This window comes from Oryza glaberrima, chromosome 4, assembly GCF_000147395.1.
Source record: "Oryza glaberrima chromosome 4, OglaRS2, whole genome shotgun sequence".
NCBI lineage: Eukaryota > Viridiplantae > Streptophyta > Magnoliopsida > Poales > Poaceae > Oryza > Oryza glaberrima.
In genome coordinates this window covers 26,520,083-26,535,293 of record NC_068329.1, presented here as the reverse complement: position 1 = coordinate 26,535,293, position 15,211 = coordinate 26,520,083, and the positions used below count along the sequence as shown (strand labels likewise).

The following is a 15,211-nucleotide window of genomic DNA, read 5'->3' as shown; positions in this document are numbered from 1 at the left end:
CGCAAACTGAGGCCAAGCATGTTATAAATGTGTGTTGCTAATAATGCGATTTGCAAACATATTAATAATGATTTTCCAATTATAGGAGCAATTGGTCAAAGGGTGACTTGCCTTGCTCAAGGCCTTCACGGAGCTTCACGAATCTTCGAGATAACCACGATCGACGAAAATCCGCAACCGCAACTATACGCAAACAATCGAAAACCTAAACAAAAGACCAAAAGAAGGATCCTATTTAGACTAATTAATAGTGCCATTAAATAGATCTCAATTTTATAGAAATACTGGAAGTGGAACGGAGTCGATCGGAGCTACGGATTGAGAGATATGAATATTGGAAGTTTATCTGAATTTTCTGGACAAGGAAATGATTTATCGAATTTTTCTAGAATACGAGAGATGGTTTATTGAATTCGTGGAAAAGAATATTCCCAAGAATATTCTTTAATTACTCATTGACATGTGGGGCCTACAAAAGGTGAGAGAGGAGTAAATTGGGAGGGAGCAGATATGGACTTTTAGCTCATGAGAGATGGACACTGACTTGGACGGAGGGAGGAAATATGGACTTTTAGGCCGAGCGTGAGACGCGGCCCAATGGGTTGAAGGAGGCTCGGCCGAGCCATTGGGCCGGCGCGGGCGCAAGGAGGCGGCCCATTAGGGGCGCGCGGAAGGGAGAGGGGGCGGTCCGGGTGGACCGAACCCACCATGCGAGGTCCCGGGTGGGGCCCGCATGTCGGCGACACGGTTCACGGAGGGATGGGAGCACGCGGGCGGCGTTTAGGGTTTCGGGTGGATATGGCTCACGATTGGTGCGCCGGGTGGACCGAGGCGCGATGGGCCCACGTGCAGCCGCATGGCGCACCGTGGTCCGTGCGCACGGAGGGGGCTAGCCAGGCTGGCCGGTTTGACTCGGTCTAGCCGAGTTGGCACCGACATGGCGCCTACGTGGCAGCCACGCGGGCCGGCGAGAGGAGGAAGACAAGACCGACCAGAAGATGGACGGCGGGCGGCGGCGTGCGTCGGCGGAGCGGCCGCGAGGCGAGGCGGGAGGAAGGGAGACCACCGGAGGGAGGGAAAAGGAGACGCAGACTCCATTCCTCGGCTCGGATGTGGCCGGGACTGGACGGAGGCGGCGGATTTCGATGGCGGCCACCGGCGGCGAGCAAAAGGGGGAAAACACGCCGGGAGAGAATGGGGTCAATTCGTGGTGGCGGGAGCATCTCTAGGACTCTGGGAACTTGTTCCCGGGGTCGGATGGGGCGGAGAGACTCTGAGAGAGCCCGACGACGGCGAGGCGCGGTGCGGGGAAGGGCGGAACGCCGCCGGGGAGGGAGAGGGGTCCGGCGGTCAAAGCGGCGGTTCGGGAGTGTTCTACGGTGATCCAGGAGGGTGACAACGAGGAGGATTAGGTGAAGAGCTCACCGATGGCGATGAACGGCGTCGGTGGCGAGCAAACGGGAAGCCGGCGAAGGAAAACGGCCGGGCTTCGGGGAGGGCGGTGCCGGGTCTGGAGGATGGTGTTCGCGGCGGGCAGCACCGCATTGGCCGAGCGGCGACGCAAGGCGGCGAGGAAGGGAACACCAGCGACGGAGGAGGCCGCGGCGTTGGGCGAGCGTTCTTGGCCTGAGAAACGGTGCGATGGTGGAGAGGCTAGGAGCCGAACGAGGGAGGGGAGTGCGGGTTTTATAGGTGGAGATGGGGCTTCGAGGGGAAGGAACCAACGAGGGCGGTCAAGGGGAGCTCGGCTGGCGGCCTCGCGGTCAAGTGGCGACAGATGGTCACGGGAGGCAGAGGATGTGACGCCAGCTGAGAGGGGGAAAAGCAGAAAAAGGGGGAAGGGAAAGGAGCTCGGCTCCTTGTCGATTTTGGACGAGGAGAGGGAGGATGGAGCACGTGGGAGAGAGAGGCGCTTCCTCCGCGTCTTTGGACGCGAGCGCACAGAGCAGCGGGGTCGGGCGGCGACAGGGCACGGGCGGCGCAGGCGCTGACGGCAGCGGCGACCAGGCGGTCGGCCACCACGGCGCGCGCGCGTGGAGCAGCTGGCACGGCCGAATTTCGAACGGCGGTGGCGGGAAATCGGCGCCGGTGGGGGAGCTCGACGAGAGAGAGAGAGAAACAGAGAGAAGAGAGAGAGAATAGAAGGAACAGAGCTCTCTCTCTCTCGGCCATGGCGCACGCGCGAGCACGCGAGGGGAGGAGTGGCGGGGAAGGTGGGCCGAGGGGAGGAAATCCGGCCCATCCAAAACATGGGGAGGCGAAATAGACTTATACAGAGAATTTGAGTTGGAGAGGTTTGGGGCTTGGATTTGAATTGAGATTCGAATTCAAATTGCATGTTTGAACTCAGCTAAATATGAAGGAGGCAAGGAAGGGAGATCAAGGTGAGAAATTGATATTTTCGGGATAGATTTGTATTTGGCGGTTAAAGGGATTATTTGAGAGGGATTCGAAGGAAACCACATATTTTCGGAGTTGGGACAATTGTTTGGGAAGGAGTTCGATGGTAGATAGGTGATTAGATCGATAGACGGATTGATTGGTAGGTAGGTAGATAGATCGGTTGATAGATAGGGAGGGATTCAAGGGAATAGATTGAATGTCGAAATTTGATTTTGGGAGCTTGAATTGGAATTGGAAATTTCGGGGTGGCAATTTATGTTGATGAGAGGGAGACAAGGACAGGATTGAATTGAGATCCTTGGCACAACTTAGACTCGCATACAAAGGATGAAAATTTTCGCAATTAGGATTTTGCCGAATTAGTTTTTAACGTCTTGCGAAAGGCGGAGCGTTACATTGTGAAAGGAGCGAAACTCTAGGATTTTCGATTACTCTCTCTCGTTAGTCTCAGTGATTCTGAAGTCTATCCTACAGTAAGGCCGTCTGTGGTCATCTGCTGGAGCCGTTGTTTTTGTGGGCTTGTTAGTAGTGTAGTGGGGTTCTGCCACCACCCTCCCTAGAAGTATCGTTTTTTCTGTAGTATTTTTCTTTACTTTATCAATCTTTTTGTTTCTTTCTTTTTGCCCCCCTGTCCCCAGGCAATGGCCGTCTGACCAGTTGCATTATGTAATAAAAACTCTTATTTCTTTTAATATATTGATGTGTAATTTTTTTGCGTATTCGCAAATATTTGGTTTAGGGTAGAATGATCGGATGGTAAAAAGGCCTCCCTCCATCCAAAATGTTTGACGCCGTTGATTTTTTTAAAAATGTTTGACCGTTCGTCTTATTCAAAAAATTTAAGTAATTATTAATTCTTTTCCTATCATTTGATTTATTGTTAAATATACTTTTATGTATATATATAGTTTTACACATTTCACAAAAGTTTTTAAATAAGACGAACGGTCAAACATGTTTAAAAAAGTCAACGGCATTAAACATTTACGGAAGGAGGGAGTAGTAAGTTGCATATTTTACCACTCCACGCAAATGGGAATAGTTAAACTCGAGGTATCAGATCAGAATATATAGTGGAATACTCTTGTTACGTCATCTTTGTATGGAAGTCTACTATTGAAATAATTGATCATCAACCTAGCTCGCAACTTTGTGGTCAAAATGTTTCAAATTAAGTTGAGCTAGCTAGCTAGTACTCTGCTATGGCCTATAGCTAGGTGTATTAAACTTAATTAGTGACACATCTACGGTCTTGTTTAGATCACACCATAAAATTTTTCATCCTGTTATATCGAATGTTTGTACACCTGCATGTAGTATTATATATGGGCTAAAAAATAACTAATTGCACAGATTACGAGTATTTTGCGAAACGAAACTTTTAAGTCTAATTGCTCCATGATTTAACAATGTGGTGCTACAGTAAGCATTTGCTAATGACGAATTAATTAGGCTTAATAAATTCGTCTCGTGGTTTATTGACGGATTCTGTAATTAGTTTTTTTATTTGTGCCCGAGCACTCTATATGACACCTTATATAATATCCGATGTGATACGCCAAAACTTTACACCCTATATCTAAACACCCCCTACATGTATGACTATAGCTTGATGCAAATGCTACTATAGGCCAGCCATCATCTACACTCCTACAAAAATATATATTTGCATGATAGTTGAATTTGATCCAGTAATTTCAAAGTACATTGGATCCCATATTTGTGCTGCCACCATATGCATGTAACTGTGTGTCATGTGTGGATGGTTACAGTCAAGCTAGGCACCTCTAATTTGAATACTTGATCCATGCCCAAAGGCGTCCTATAGAAGCATAGTACCATAGCCAGTTGCTATACTGTTCTAGAAGTAACTTTGGATCTCGATTAGCACCTACCTTTGCTAGCTAGGGCTCCCCGCTAAGAGGCAGGAAAGCATGTGTCTCCAAATTGACCATGCATAAACCATACCCCCTACTGAAATTAACAAGAATTATATATAATCCCCCCCACCCCACTCACACCTCAATATCAGCCACTACCTCCGTCTCGTAATAATTATAACTCTAAATTATTTAGCATATATTAAGATTTGAGAAGAAAAAAAATATGTTGCTCCTCATTAATGGTGTACATGTAAGAGTGGGAGAGTGGCTAAGATTAAAATAGATAGAAATTTTTATTTCCTTCAGAGAGTTTACATAACTCAGAACGAAGCGTTTAGAAACTTCCACATATGGCGCCGCTTTATCGTGAGTAATCTCATTGCGTGTATACCAGATTCGCCACAATGACATAAGAAAGACAGGGCGATCATCCTCTGAAATTGATTCCAAAAGATCAAGGATCCAGCCAGACCCCTCCCCAGACCCGTGCAGGATACGCTGTACTTGCATCTCAGAGCTCATTAGGTCCCGGTATCGCCTGGCATGCGGGCAACGCCACAAAGCATGGGCCACATCTTCAGGCTCTAGGCCGCAGATACTGCAGATGTCCGACAATTCCAGGTTTCGTTTCTTTTTATTCACCATAGTGGGAAGACAGTTTGAGATAGCTCTCCATGAGAACACTTTGACCTTTTGGGGGATATTACACTTCCAAACATGGTTCCACGCTTTCTTAGTATCATTTCCTGAGGAGCTAGAGCTCTCCCCAGCATTTGCGAGCTGAACCGCTAACATATAAGCACTTCTAACCGAAAACTGGCCCATTTTATCAGGATGCCAAGCGATAAAATCCTCATCCTGCCGACTGGAGAGCCTTATTGATTTGATTATTTCACCATCCAAAGGCCAGAAAACCCGAGAGATGACATCCCTAATGCAAACTTGGGATCTGGGATGCATGTAATTGGAGAAGACAGGCCCAAGTGCAAGAAGCAATCTGTCTTGGCAAAATGGGAGAAACCTCCGAGTGGATGGATGAAGCTGAATGTTGATGGCTCCTATCAGGAGAATAACACAGGGGGCATCGGTGCTATCCTGCGGAACAGCACTGGAGATGTAATATTTGCAGTCTGTGGCTTTGTTGAGCAGTGCCAGAGTGCGCTGGAAGCAGAAATTTTGGCTTGCAAGGAAAGTATCAGACTGGCTCTCCAATGGACCCTTCTACCGATTATCATTGAATCTGACTGTGCGGAGGCGATACAGCTGATTCTTTCTGAAGGGAAGCTGCGATCGGCGCATACGTTTTTAGTCAGGGAGATCCAAGGCATGGTGAAGGGGGCCAGGGAGATGAAGCTGAAGAAGGTGAACAGGAACTGCAATCGCATCAGCCATGTTTTAGCTAATAAAGGTCGGTGTGAGTCTCTTACGGACTTTTGGCCGGACGGAAGTTGTAACTTTATTTCCGAACTTATGTCTGCGGACAGCTATGGCTAAGTAATAAAGTTCCTGTTTTTCCCCGCAAAAAAAAGATAGAAATTTAATTGAGAAGTGATTGATGGGATAATTAGTATTTTATTATAATAACTATATATTTTAAGATAAATTTAAATCCTATAAATACAGTTATTATGGATTGAGGAAGTATCATGCACATGGATGATGGATGGATAACTATTAATTAATCTAATTAATGGCACAAGCTAAACAAAGATCACCACTTGATCAGCATACTCATGGAACATATACTCCCTCTATTCATAAAATTTAACTAATTAAACACAAATTAATCAGAATGTTAAAATATTACTTTGCCTTTTATTAATGCCGAGAGAAAACAAGGATTGGAGGAGGAGGAGATCAGAGTACTACTTGTTTGATGGTTAAAAACAAAAAGAAAACAATGAAGTCGTATTAAAGAGATCTAATGGACCAATCTAAGGACCCGTTCGCCGTTCGTTTGGGCAACTCGGTTGTTATATGTTAGCACAATTCTGGAACTAATAAACGGTGCGCTTTGTGTAAAAATTTATATTTGTTTGAAAAAAAAATCAAATAAATCAATATTTCAGTTTTATAGTAATTGATATTCGATCCATCATATACTAACGATTCACTCCATTTTTCGAGCCGCCAACAACTGCGGTCTTACATTTGATTTAAATTGAGCCTAAAACTACACTTAACTAACAATTCACTCCATTTTTCGAGCCGCCAACAACTGCGGTCTTACATCTGATTTAAATTCAGCCTAAAACTACACTTATTTAGGAACAAATATTTTGCGTAAAACTACGGAGATAGAGGGAATGGGTGTACTAGCCGAGTAGCCATTAGCTCAGCTCCAACCTTTTCCTGTCCATCTTAGCTAGCGTGTTTACGTGTACGTGATTAACGTAAGCAACACAAAACACACAGCTCCTAGTGAAGAGTTTCAAGTCCGGGCGCCTTGTGATAAGCTTGGGGAGACGTGCGGGGGGCATGTGATGGAAGCTCGCACATGGGCTAAATTAAATGTGACTGGGTTAGAAAACAAGATAGTAGAAGGGGGCCTTTGCTTGCATTGAGAGGCATTTGGGTCATGGACGGATAGATCCATCTCCCCCTAATTTCAGGTCCTTTTTTAAATAACTCCCCAAATCTCATGTCATCTTCTCGAAGTGAGCTCCGATGACTCCTCTCACGCGGAAAAAACTTTGACTCTCGGTGAAGAAGTCAAACTGAGTCCAGGTAGAAGGCCCAAATTACAAGCAAAAACAAATGTACTAGTATTAGGCCTAAATTCGGCCTAATTCCAAGTAAAGTGGGCCGTTTCGGCTTTGGCATAATGGGCTGGCTGGATGATGGGCCGTGGGCTTTCCTTCACGGGGCGCGCGCCGCGACGAAGCGTGTTGGAGGGGACCGAACCCCCCCCCCCCCCCCCCCCCACTTCAGTCACGTCACGTGAGAAAAAGCGGCGCAAAGCGAGTGAACCGCTTGGAACCGGAAGCGACTCGAGTCCAAGCCAAGCCACGCGCTACACCACTCGCCGCTTTCCCCGCCGTTCTCCTCCTCCTCCTCCACGCGCGGCGGCGAGGCGGAGCCAAGCCCTAGGAAGGAGCGGCGCGTCACCGGCGGCGGCGGCGGCATGCATCACGACCCCAACCCGTTCGACGAGGGCAACGCTGACGACAACCCCTTCTCCGTGAGCCGACACTCCTCTCCTCGCACGCTTCGTTTTTTTGGGTGATTTTTTGTCTGGTTACTGGGTGTTCGTGGATCGTGGAGTGGTGGTAGATCTGGGATTTTTTCGCGTGCTGTTTTTCTGATGAGGTGTGGCTGTGGCGCTGCAGAATGGGGGAGGTGGTGGTGGCGGCGGCGGCAGCAGGCAGCAGTACGGGTTCCGCCCCACGGAGCCCGCCGGCTTCGGCGCCGGCAGGGGGGACGCCACCGTCGATGTCCCGCTCGACACCATGGGCGTAAGATGCTTTACGTGATAGTGCTCCCTCTTTTTTCCCCCCTCCTTTCTCCTGTTGTTCTCGTACGCGAATCTGAGGGTTTTGGGGGCGTGTACGCTGCACAGGACTCCAAGAGCAAGGCAAGGGAGCTCTCATCGTGGGAAACAGATCTGAAGCGGCGGGAGGCGGTGGGTTTTTGCTCTCCATTCCACTTGTAAACTTTTAAAATGCTGGTTGATTCGGTAGTGTATCATTGTGGTTTTGTTGTGGCTGCAGGATATCAAAAGGAGGGAGGAAGCGCTGAGGAATGGTATGCTCTTGTTTGACTGATGGTGGACTCAGTGATAATTCAATTGCCAGTTGTGTTAAGAGGAGTGCGCTCATTTTCGCATTATTTTTTTTCCTTTTTGATGCAGCTGGAGTGCCAATGGAGGATAAGAACTGGCCACCATTCTTCCCGATCATTCACCATGACATTGCCAATGAGATACCGGCTAATTTGCAGAAATTGCAGTATCTCGCGTTCGCAAGCTGGCTTGGTAGGTGTAGATTGGACATTGTTATTGCAATTTGCTACATCAATTGTTTGGTAGTACTACATTGTTTGCTTATCTAGCTGAGTCTCTGGATTAATCAATTGTGGTGGTAGCTACGGTGCGCTTCAAAGGCAGCTTTGATTTTTCTCAGTATGTCCTGTCTGTGTTATTTTAATCTACAGGTATCGTGCTTTGCCTCTCATGGAACTTCATCGCTGTCATAGTCTGTTGGATCAAGGAGGGAGGTGGGTTGCATGGGTTTCTATAAATGCCAAAGTGTTTTTGTACATTGGCTCATGCTTAATGGTTCTTGTCTTATGCTTGTAGATTCGAAGCTGTTTTTCCTTGCCACTATCTATGCCTTGCTTGGAATTCCCCTGTCGTACTTGATATGGTATAGGCCTCTCTACCGTGCTATGAGGTATATTTTTCTGCTTTACCACTCTTTCTGTTAATGTGTCTTTCAAAGAGTATTATTTTTGTTAGCGCATCTTGCTACAGGTGTTATATTTTAGTTAGCGCATTTCAGTTATCTTGCTTATTTCCATCAGTGCATTTTACAGAGAATGCATCTCTTTTGCACAAAAGTTTATGCAGACCTGCACTGCTCCTTTGTGGAGCTAGTATAAAACATTTCAGTGGACCTGAACTATGGTTTGTGCTGTATAGTTCTGGAACCATGGCTTTATTATTGTATCTGACACTTTCTTTTACTTGTTAAACAGGACTAACAGTGCGTTCAGTTTTGGATGGTTCTTTCTCTGTTACTTGGTAAGTTATAGCTGAAAACTGTTTTTTTATGTTTTCTTGACATTACAACTACTGCTTATCAAATGGATCATATCATCTTCTTTTCATTGATATTTGGCACAGATCCACATTGGCTTTTGCATTATTGCTGCCATTGCCCCGCCAATTGTGTTTCATGGAAAATCATTAACGTAAGTTATATCAAGTGTTTGCTTATTAATATGCAGTTATTTGGTATTTAAATATTGACTGATGAATTATGAAATTCTAGAGCTCATTCTTGGTAGTATTTTTGCATGTTCTTGTTTCTGAGATATTAATATTACATGTTTATTTCTCTTTTGCTTATCAGGGGCATACTGGCTGCCATAGACACCTTTTCTGAGCATGTGATAATTGGGGTGAGTTGAATTGCCTCGTTCCATTTCAAATCCTCCTGATAAATAAGCAAGCTGGATAGCTTTTCTGCAATATGTTGTGTGTCCAGCACTTTGAATTAACCTTAAGGTGCCAACTAGTAGGAAATTAAGTACTGATGTTTTTCTTTTCTTGCAGATCTTTTACTTTGTGGGGTTCGCGCTGTTTTGCTTGGAGACACTGCTGAGCATTGGAGTTCTTCAGGTCTGGAACAAAATCGTGTTCTCATAAACTGATATCCCCTCTGTCAAATGAGCTATCAATTCTATCCATAACTCTTCGAGGGATCTGTCGTCTTCTCTGTCCTTATATATATGTGTTTTAGCACTAGTTAGCTTAGCACAAGAGAAGCCCACGTTATTTTAGGGTAAATCAGGGTGCACACATGAAATGAATGTAAGGCAGATATTAACTTATGAATGCTCTATGCATGTATTAAATGCACCACATATTTCTTAACCTCTGGTCTGCTTAAAGCATTAAACTTGTTACTTCTCTTTCCATATTATAGATATCTGCATAGTAGTAACTAATAAAGTAGTAATTTGTTGTCAGGATACTGAATGCATGAGGAAGTAGTCCGTATTCCTTGTAAAATTACATACTACTTCTGTAGATTATTATGCATTGAGATTAGAGCCACAGTTTCAAAAAAATGGAAACTATTGTAGTAATTCGCTATGTAAACTAAAAGTTAAGTACTTCTGCTTTCACATTGCTCTGCACCCTTTCTTAGTTTAATTTCAGAGCTAGTAAACCTCGTGAATACAATTCATAGTTCACTAAAATAAATGTCAAGGGGAAGTAATTTTCCTAATTTCTTGGTACTACAATTCCATTGTACTGCCCAATTTTCATTACCTATTAGTTAGTGTAAGTTTATACTCAATGTTAATTGAAGATTGCTTTTTTTTTTGGTTCCTGCAAGTCATCGAATACCCAGCTTGTCCATGGTTATGATCATTACTTGATTTGTTTGTTTTTTAAAGGGTACAAAATGTGTACATTTAATATTTTTTATTACTTCTCTATCGGTGGATGCAGAGAGTGTACATGTACTTCAGAGGGAACAAGTGAAGCTATTCATCATGATGGAAAGTTTCCGGTGATCACCAGTAGCACACCTCTTCATGCATCGCTTCTGTGCATACAAATCAGTACACCCTGAGAATGTCTCTTCATGTCAGTTTATTGTGAAACCTTTTCAAGCTTGTTATGGGGTAGGTTGTTAGCATCGTTATCATAGGTTTGTGTCTGGAACGAGGTGTTTTGATTCTTGGCAAACTGTAGTCCGTATGTGATTGGATAGATCGCCGGTTTGCCTGTTGGTTACCGTTAAATGAGCTAAGGCTATTCTCGCTCGGGAAAATAGACACAAAATTGCATTCAGACCTGGATCATATCTATGCACCCTTGCGGATTGTTGGCTTGATGCTGTGCTTCCCGATTTTTACTATCCATCTAACTCAAAGCAGATTCATCTGGCACAATTCGTTGCAAGTTTCCAGTTTTATCTGCACAATTGTATGTGATGCCTACCTGGAATTTCTATCTACCTGATTTTTTTCCCCTGCTGTTAAAGATGCTACCGCAGTCCGGTATGCTTGCTGATCGCATGGTACGGTTGCTGTTACTCTTTGACAATAAGGCAGAGAAGCGGCGGTGCATGCAATCATGCAGCGTGGCAGGGATCTTCTCTAGAACCAGCGCCCTGAACTTTGAATTGAAACCAAAGCACCCCTGTGGGTCAGTTTGGGCGGTCGTTTTGGCGTTCACAGCAACTTGACAAACTATGGGCCATCTTCTGTGTTGCTCCAATACTCGACGCGTCCGCTTCTGCAGTCCATTTCAGCCAGCTCCTCGGTGGAAACCCATGTTTGTACCTTCTTTGACAGAGTCTGTTCTAGGATGGCTAGCCTTGGTCATCAGTGACAAGTAACATCGCACGTGATTGCGGCTATCAGTTAGTTTAGGCAGTTAAAGCAAGCTCAAATCAACGGATAAACAATTGAGCAATGCGCTCGTGGCAAATCCTACAACTCACGTGTGGTGCGTTAAAAAAGGAAGAGTAGAATCAGTAGTACTTAGTATCTTTGTATGGTTAACCGAGTGTGTTTCAAGAGAATCACCATTTTCACCAATGGAATCATAATGCAATTCGCCAAATACACCAAACAAACACATACGTTGGCGCCCTCCGTTTTCAGCCGGCCACCCTCGTGCCGCCACCACGTAGGACCACCATAATCTGCAACCCCGCGAAAACCACCAGTCCACCACCAAGATTTCTCCTCTTCCGCCGGCCGGCCGGCCCTGCTGCGCGCGTCTCTAGCTAGATATCGGCATGGAGGCATGCAGGACAAAGAAAGCCCATGAAAATCCAGTCTCAATCATCTCAAGCTAGCTAAGCATCCTGCAGTACATCTAGCTCAACTCATTTGATCGATATTTCGTCGCTGAGCTGAGGCTGAGCTGACAGCGAGCTAACAGAGGAAGCAACTCATCAAGCAAGAACGGACACCACACTGCAAGCTCTCCCTACTCCTTGGTCTCACTCTCTTGGACCTAGCTTTGCAACGCCCTGATCAATGGCGGCCAGGTCGTTCAGCTCGGCGAGCACGACGACCATCCTGCTGAGAAGCGGGAGGTGGAGGAGGACAATAAGGGCGGCGGCGTTCCCGTTCCGCGTGTCGTGCTCCGCGGCGGCGGCGGCGGCGGCGGGCGGGACGGTGGTGATCGGGCTGGCTGCCGACTCCGGGTGCGGGAAGACCACGTTCGTGCGTCGCCTGACGAGCGTGCTCGGCGCCGGCACCGCGGCGGCGGCGGCGCCTCCGTGGGGCGGCAACCCGGGCTCCAACACGCTCCTCGGCGACGCCGCCACGGTGATCTGCCTCGACGACTACCACTCGCTGGACCGCGCGGGGCGGAAGGAGAGGGGCGTGACGGCGCTGGACCCGCGCGCCAACGACTTCGACCTCATGTACCGGCAGCTGAAGGCCATCAAGGAGGGCCGCGCCGTCGCGAAGCCCATCTACAACCACGCCACGGGCCTCCTCGACCCGCCAGAGCTCATCACTCCCCCCAAGATCCTCGTCGTCGAGGGCCTGCACCCAATGTGATTAATTTTTGCAATTTTTCTTCTCATGTTGATCTACAACTTCTACTACACTATATGCCGGGCAATGCACATTAACGTGTGTTGTGTTTGCGTTACTCCAGGTATGATGAGCGTGTCAGGGGCCTGCTGGACTTCAGCATCTACCTGGACATCAGCAGCGACATCAAGTTTGCATGGAAAATTCAGGTCTGTTTGTGTCACGATTTGCTCGGGAACAGTGACAGAGTTCAGTTCTCTTACTTATGAATAGTACTAGCATTTTGCGGCGTCCCATTTGTGCAGAGAGACATGGCAGAGCGTGGGCACAGCCTGGAGAGCATCAAGGCCAGCATTGAAGCCCGGAAGCCCGACTTCGATGCGTATATTGGTAAAAACACACTAATCCACCACTAAATCAAAAGATCGAGCTCAACAAGGTCAACACTGGCATCCATTTTTGTGTACGTCTTCTGTGCAGACCCGCAGAAGCAGTACGCCGATGCCGTGATCGAGGTCCTGCCGACGCGGCTGATCGCCGCCGCGGACGACGACGGCGACGAAGGCAAGGTGCTGCGCGTGAAGCTGATCATGAAGGAAGGCGTCGAGCACTTCGCGCCGGCCTACCTCTTCGACGAAGGATCGACCATCAGCTGGATCCCCTGCGGCAGGAAGCTCTCCTGCTCCTACCCTGGCATCAAATTCTCGTACTTCCCGGACACCTACTTCGGCCACGAGGTAGTAATTATCAACAACCCATCACCGATTCAGCAGATGTGAGGAGAAATTGCAAAATTGATGTGGTTTTGTGAGCTGCAGGTTTCGGTGCTGGAGATGGACGGGAAGTTCGACAAGCTGGACGAGCTGATCTACGTGGAGAGTCACCTCAGCAACCTGTCGACCAAGTACTACGGAGAGGTGACGCAGCAGATGCTGAAGCACGCCGACTTCCCCGGGAGCAACAACGGCACGGGGCTCTTCCAGACCATCGTCGGGCTCAAGATCAGGGACCTCTACGAGCAGGTCGTCGCCGAGAGGGCCGCTTCGCCGCCGGCACTGGCTGCCGTTGCCTGATCGCCGCCGCCGGGCCACCGGCATCCGCCGGAGTTCGGGCGTATCGGTTAATTTGTATTTCTTGTAACTGTAATATTTGTATGGTGTATTCATGTGATTTGATTGCATTGGCTTTTAGCCCAATTGGGCTTGGAAAGTTGAAACGTGAAGAGCTCGTTGGCGCTCTACCTCTAATCGTCTATCTACATGCCATTTCTTCCCACGAAAAAGGAAGATATCCCTGCCAACGTTAGCGATCCAAGTGGAACGCAACCTTTATTTAATGGGCCATATTGGGCTGAACTACCGCATGAGCCTGCTACAACGCGGCCTGTTTGAGGAGCTTCTATCAATCTTCATCGGAAAAAGTATACTTTGATTCCCTTAACTATCTCCGAGTATGATTCATATCCTCCAACCACAAAACCGGGTATATCGACTTCTCCAACTATCAAAACCGGTGCAAACAATATCCTTAGGTGGTTTTGGCTGACGTGACGCCTACGTGGCTCTTACGTGGCATTAGAATAAAAACAAAATTTAAAAAATACTTGGGACCCATATGTCATTCACACACAAAAATGATATTGTGGGACCCACATATCATCCTCCCTCTCCTCTTCTTCCTCCCCTCTCTCTCCCTTACCTCTCTCTCCCCCCGACCTCTTCACCAGAGCGGCGGCGGTCGGGAGCGGCGGCAGTGGCGATGGGGAGGTTGTTGGAATTAATGAATGGGCCTTAGCCCACTCGAAGATTAATTCTTTGGAAAATCACAAAAGCCCACCTCATGGGATGGCATGCATGTGGAGTTTAGTACCACCTTACTTATTCTAGGAGAGGGGGACCTCCTTAAAAGGGAGGATGCCCTCCTAGCCACTTGAAGCATGTGTGGTGGAGAGAAGAGGGGAAACACACGCGCGCGCGCTCGCTCGCCTCGCCTCGCCTCGCAGGGCAGGGCGGCTTATCCGGTTCAGTTACGCGCAGTAGAGATCGTGCGGGCGCCCTGATCAAGCGACCCTTCTCTATATAAACCGACCCGCCGTCTTCACGCAACATACGCGAAATCAATCTAGGGTTTGCCTCCTACTCTGTACCGCGCCGTCGCTCGTAGACTACTCCATCTCGCTCGCCGGCGTGCACCGGCGATCGGGAGAGCAGGTCTCCGGAACCTCTGCCTTCGACGTCCTGCACCGGGAGAAGGCGGCAATAAGGTTTTTGGGAAGCGCTTCGCGCGACTGCTCCCTGTTCGTTCACGACGGCTCGCCTTCATCTTCGCTCGCGTGTTTCGTGCCTTCGTAGACGCCTGCGAAAAGTTTCGACCAACCAGCCGGTCTCTCCGTCACCTCGGTACGTGTTCAATATGTTGCGCATATTTGATCTGTTCATGTTATACTGTGTAGTTTACATGTGTAGATCTAATGATGCGTTCATGCTGGTTTTCATCTGTAATGTCATGATTTATTTATGGAATAGATTAAATCATTATATGCCTATAATCTCAAGAATCCAAAAACCTTAGTATAGGCACTGTGATTTTACTATGGCTGGTTTTGCCGATGCACTGAGGCCAGATAAATTTACCGGTGTGCATTTTAAGAGATGGCAGATCAGGGTCACTCTGTGGCTGACAGCTATGAAATG

General features: G+C 47.5%; 2 protein-coding genes across 2 annotated transcripts; both read left to right on the top strand.

Annotated features, from left to right (window-relative positions):
* The first annotated feature begins 7,241 nt into the window (after window positions 1–7,241).
* On the top strand, window positions 7,242–10,855 carry LOC127771768 (secretory carrier-associated membrane protein 6). The gene is made up of 12 exons (XM_052297702.1): window positions 7,242–7,467; window positions 7,616–7,741; window positions 7,846–7,908; window positions 7,997–8,030; window positions 8,137–8,259; window positions 8,439–8,501; window positions 8,584–8,677; window positions 8,982–9,027; window positions 9,130–9,197; window positions 9,359–9,407; window positions 9,562–9,627; window positions 10,468–10,855. Exons 1-12 carry the CDS (start codon window positions 7,411–7,413, stop codon window positions 10,498–10,500), a joined length of 822 nt encoding a protein of 273 aa, XP_052153662.1. The 5' UTR covers window positions 7,242–7,410; the 3' UTR covers window positions 10,501–10,855.
* Window positions 10,856–12,011: 1,156 nt separating this feature from the next.
* Window positions 12,012–13,591, top strand: LOC127771767 (phosphoribulokinase, chloroplastic-like). Its single transcript, XM_052297701.1, has 5 exons — window positions 12,012–12,538; window positions 12,643–12,727; window positions 12,824–12,908; window positions 12,999–13,255; window positions 13,337–13,591. The coding sequence occupies exons 1-5, from the start codon at window positions 12,012–12,014 to the stop codon at window positions 13,589–13,591; spliced, it is 1,209 nt and encodes a 402-aa protein (XP_052153661.1).
* The last annotated feature ends 1,620 nt before the right edge of the window (window positions 13,592–15,211 follow it).

What these genes read in the sequence shown, in the direction of transcription:
- LOC127771767 (XM_052297701.1), top strand. Translation starts at nt 12,012, where the DNA reads ATGGCGGCCAGGTCGTTCAGCTCGGCGAGCACGACGACCATCCTGCTG. An exon ending in CGACTTCGATGCGTATATTG is followed by an intron (nt 12,909 to 12,998) that starts GTAAAAACACAC and finishes TCTTCTGTGCAG; the next exon opens with ACCCGCAGAAGCAGTACGCC. An exon ending in ACACCTACTTCGGCCACGAG is followed by an intron (nt 13,256 to 13,336) that starts GTAGTAATTATC and finishes TGTGAGCTGCAG; the next exon opens with GTTTCGGTGCTGGAGATGGA.
- LOC127771768 (XM_052297702.1), top strand. Translation starts at nt 7,411, where the DNA reads ATGCATCACGACCCCAACCCGTTCGACGAGGGCAACGCTGACGACAAC. An exon ending in CTGACGACAACCCCTTCTCC is followed by an intron (nt 7,468 to 7,615) that starts GTGAGCCGACAC and finishes GTGGCGCTGCAG; the next exon opens with AATGGGGGAGGTGGTGGTGG. An exon ending in CTGTTGGATCAAGGAGGGAG is followed by an intron (nt 8,502 to 8,583) that starts GTGGGTTGCATG and finishes TTATGCTTGTAG; the next exon opens with ATTCGAAGCTGTTTTTCCTT.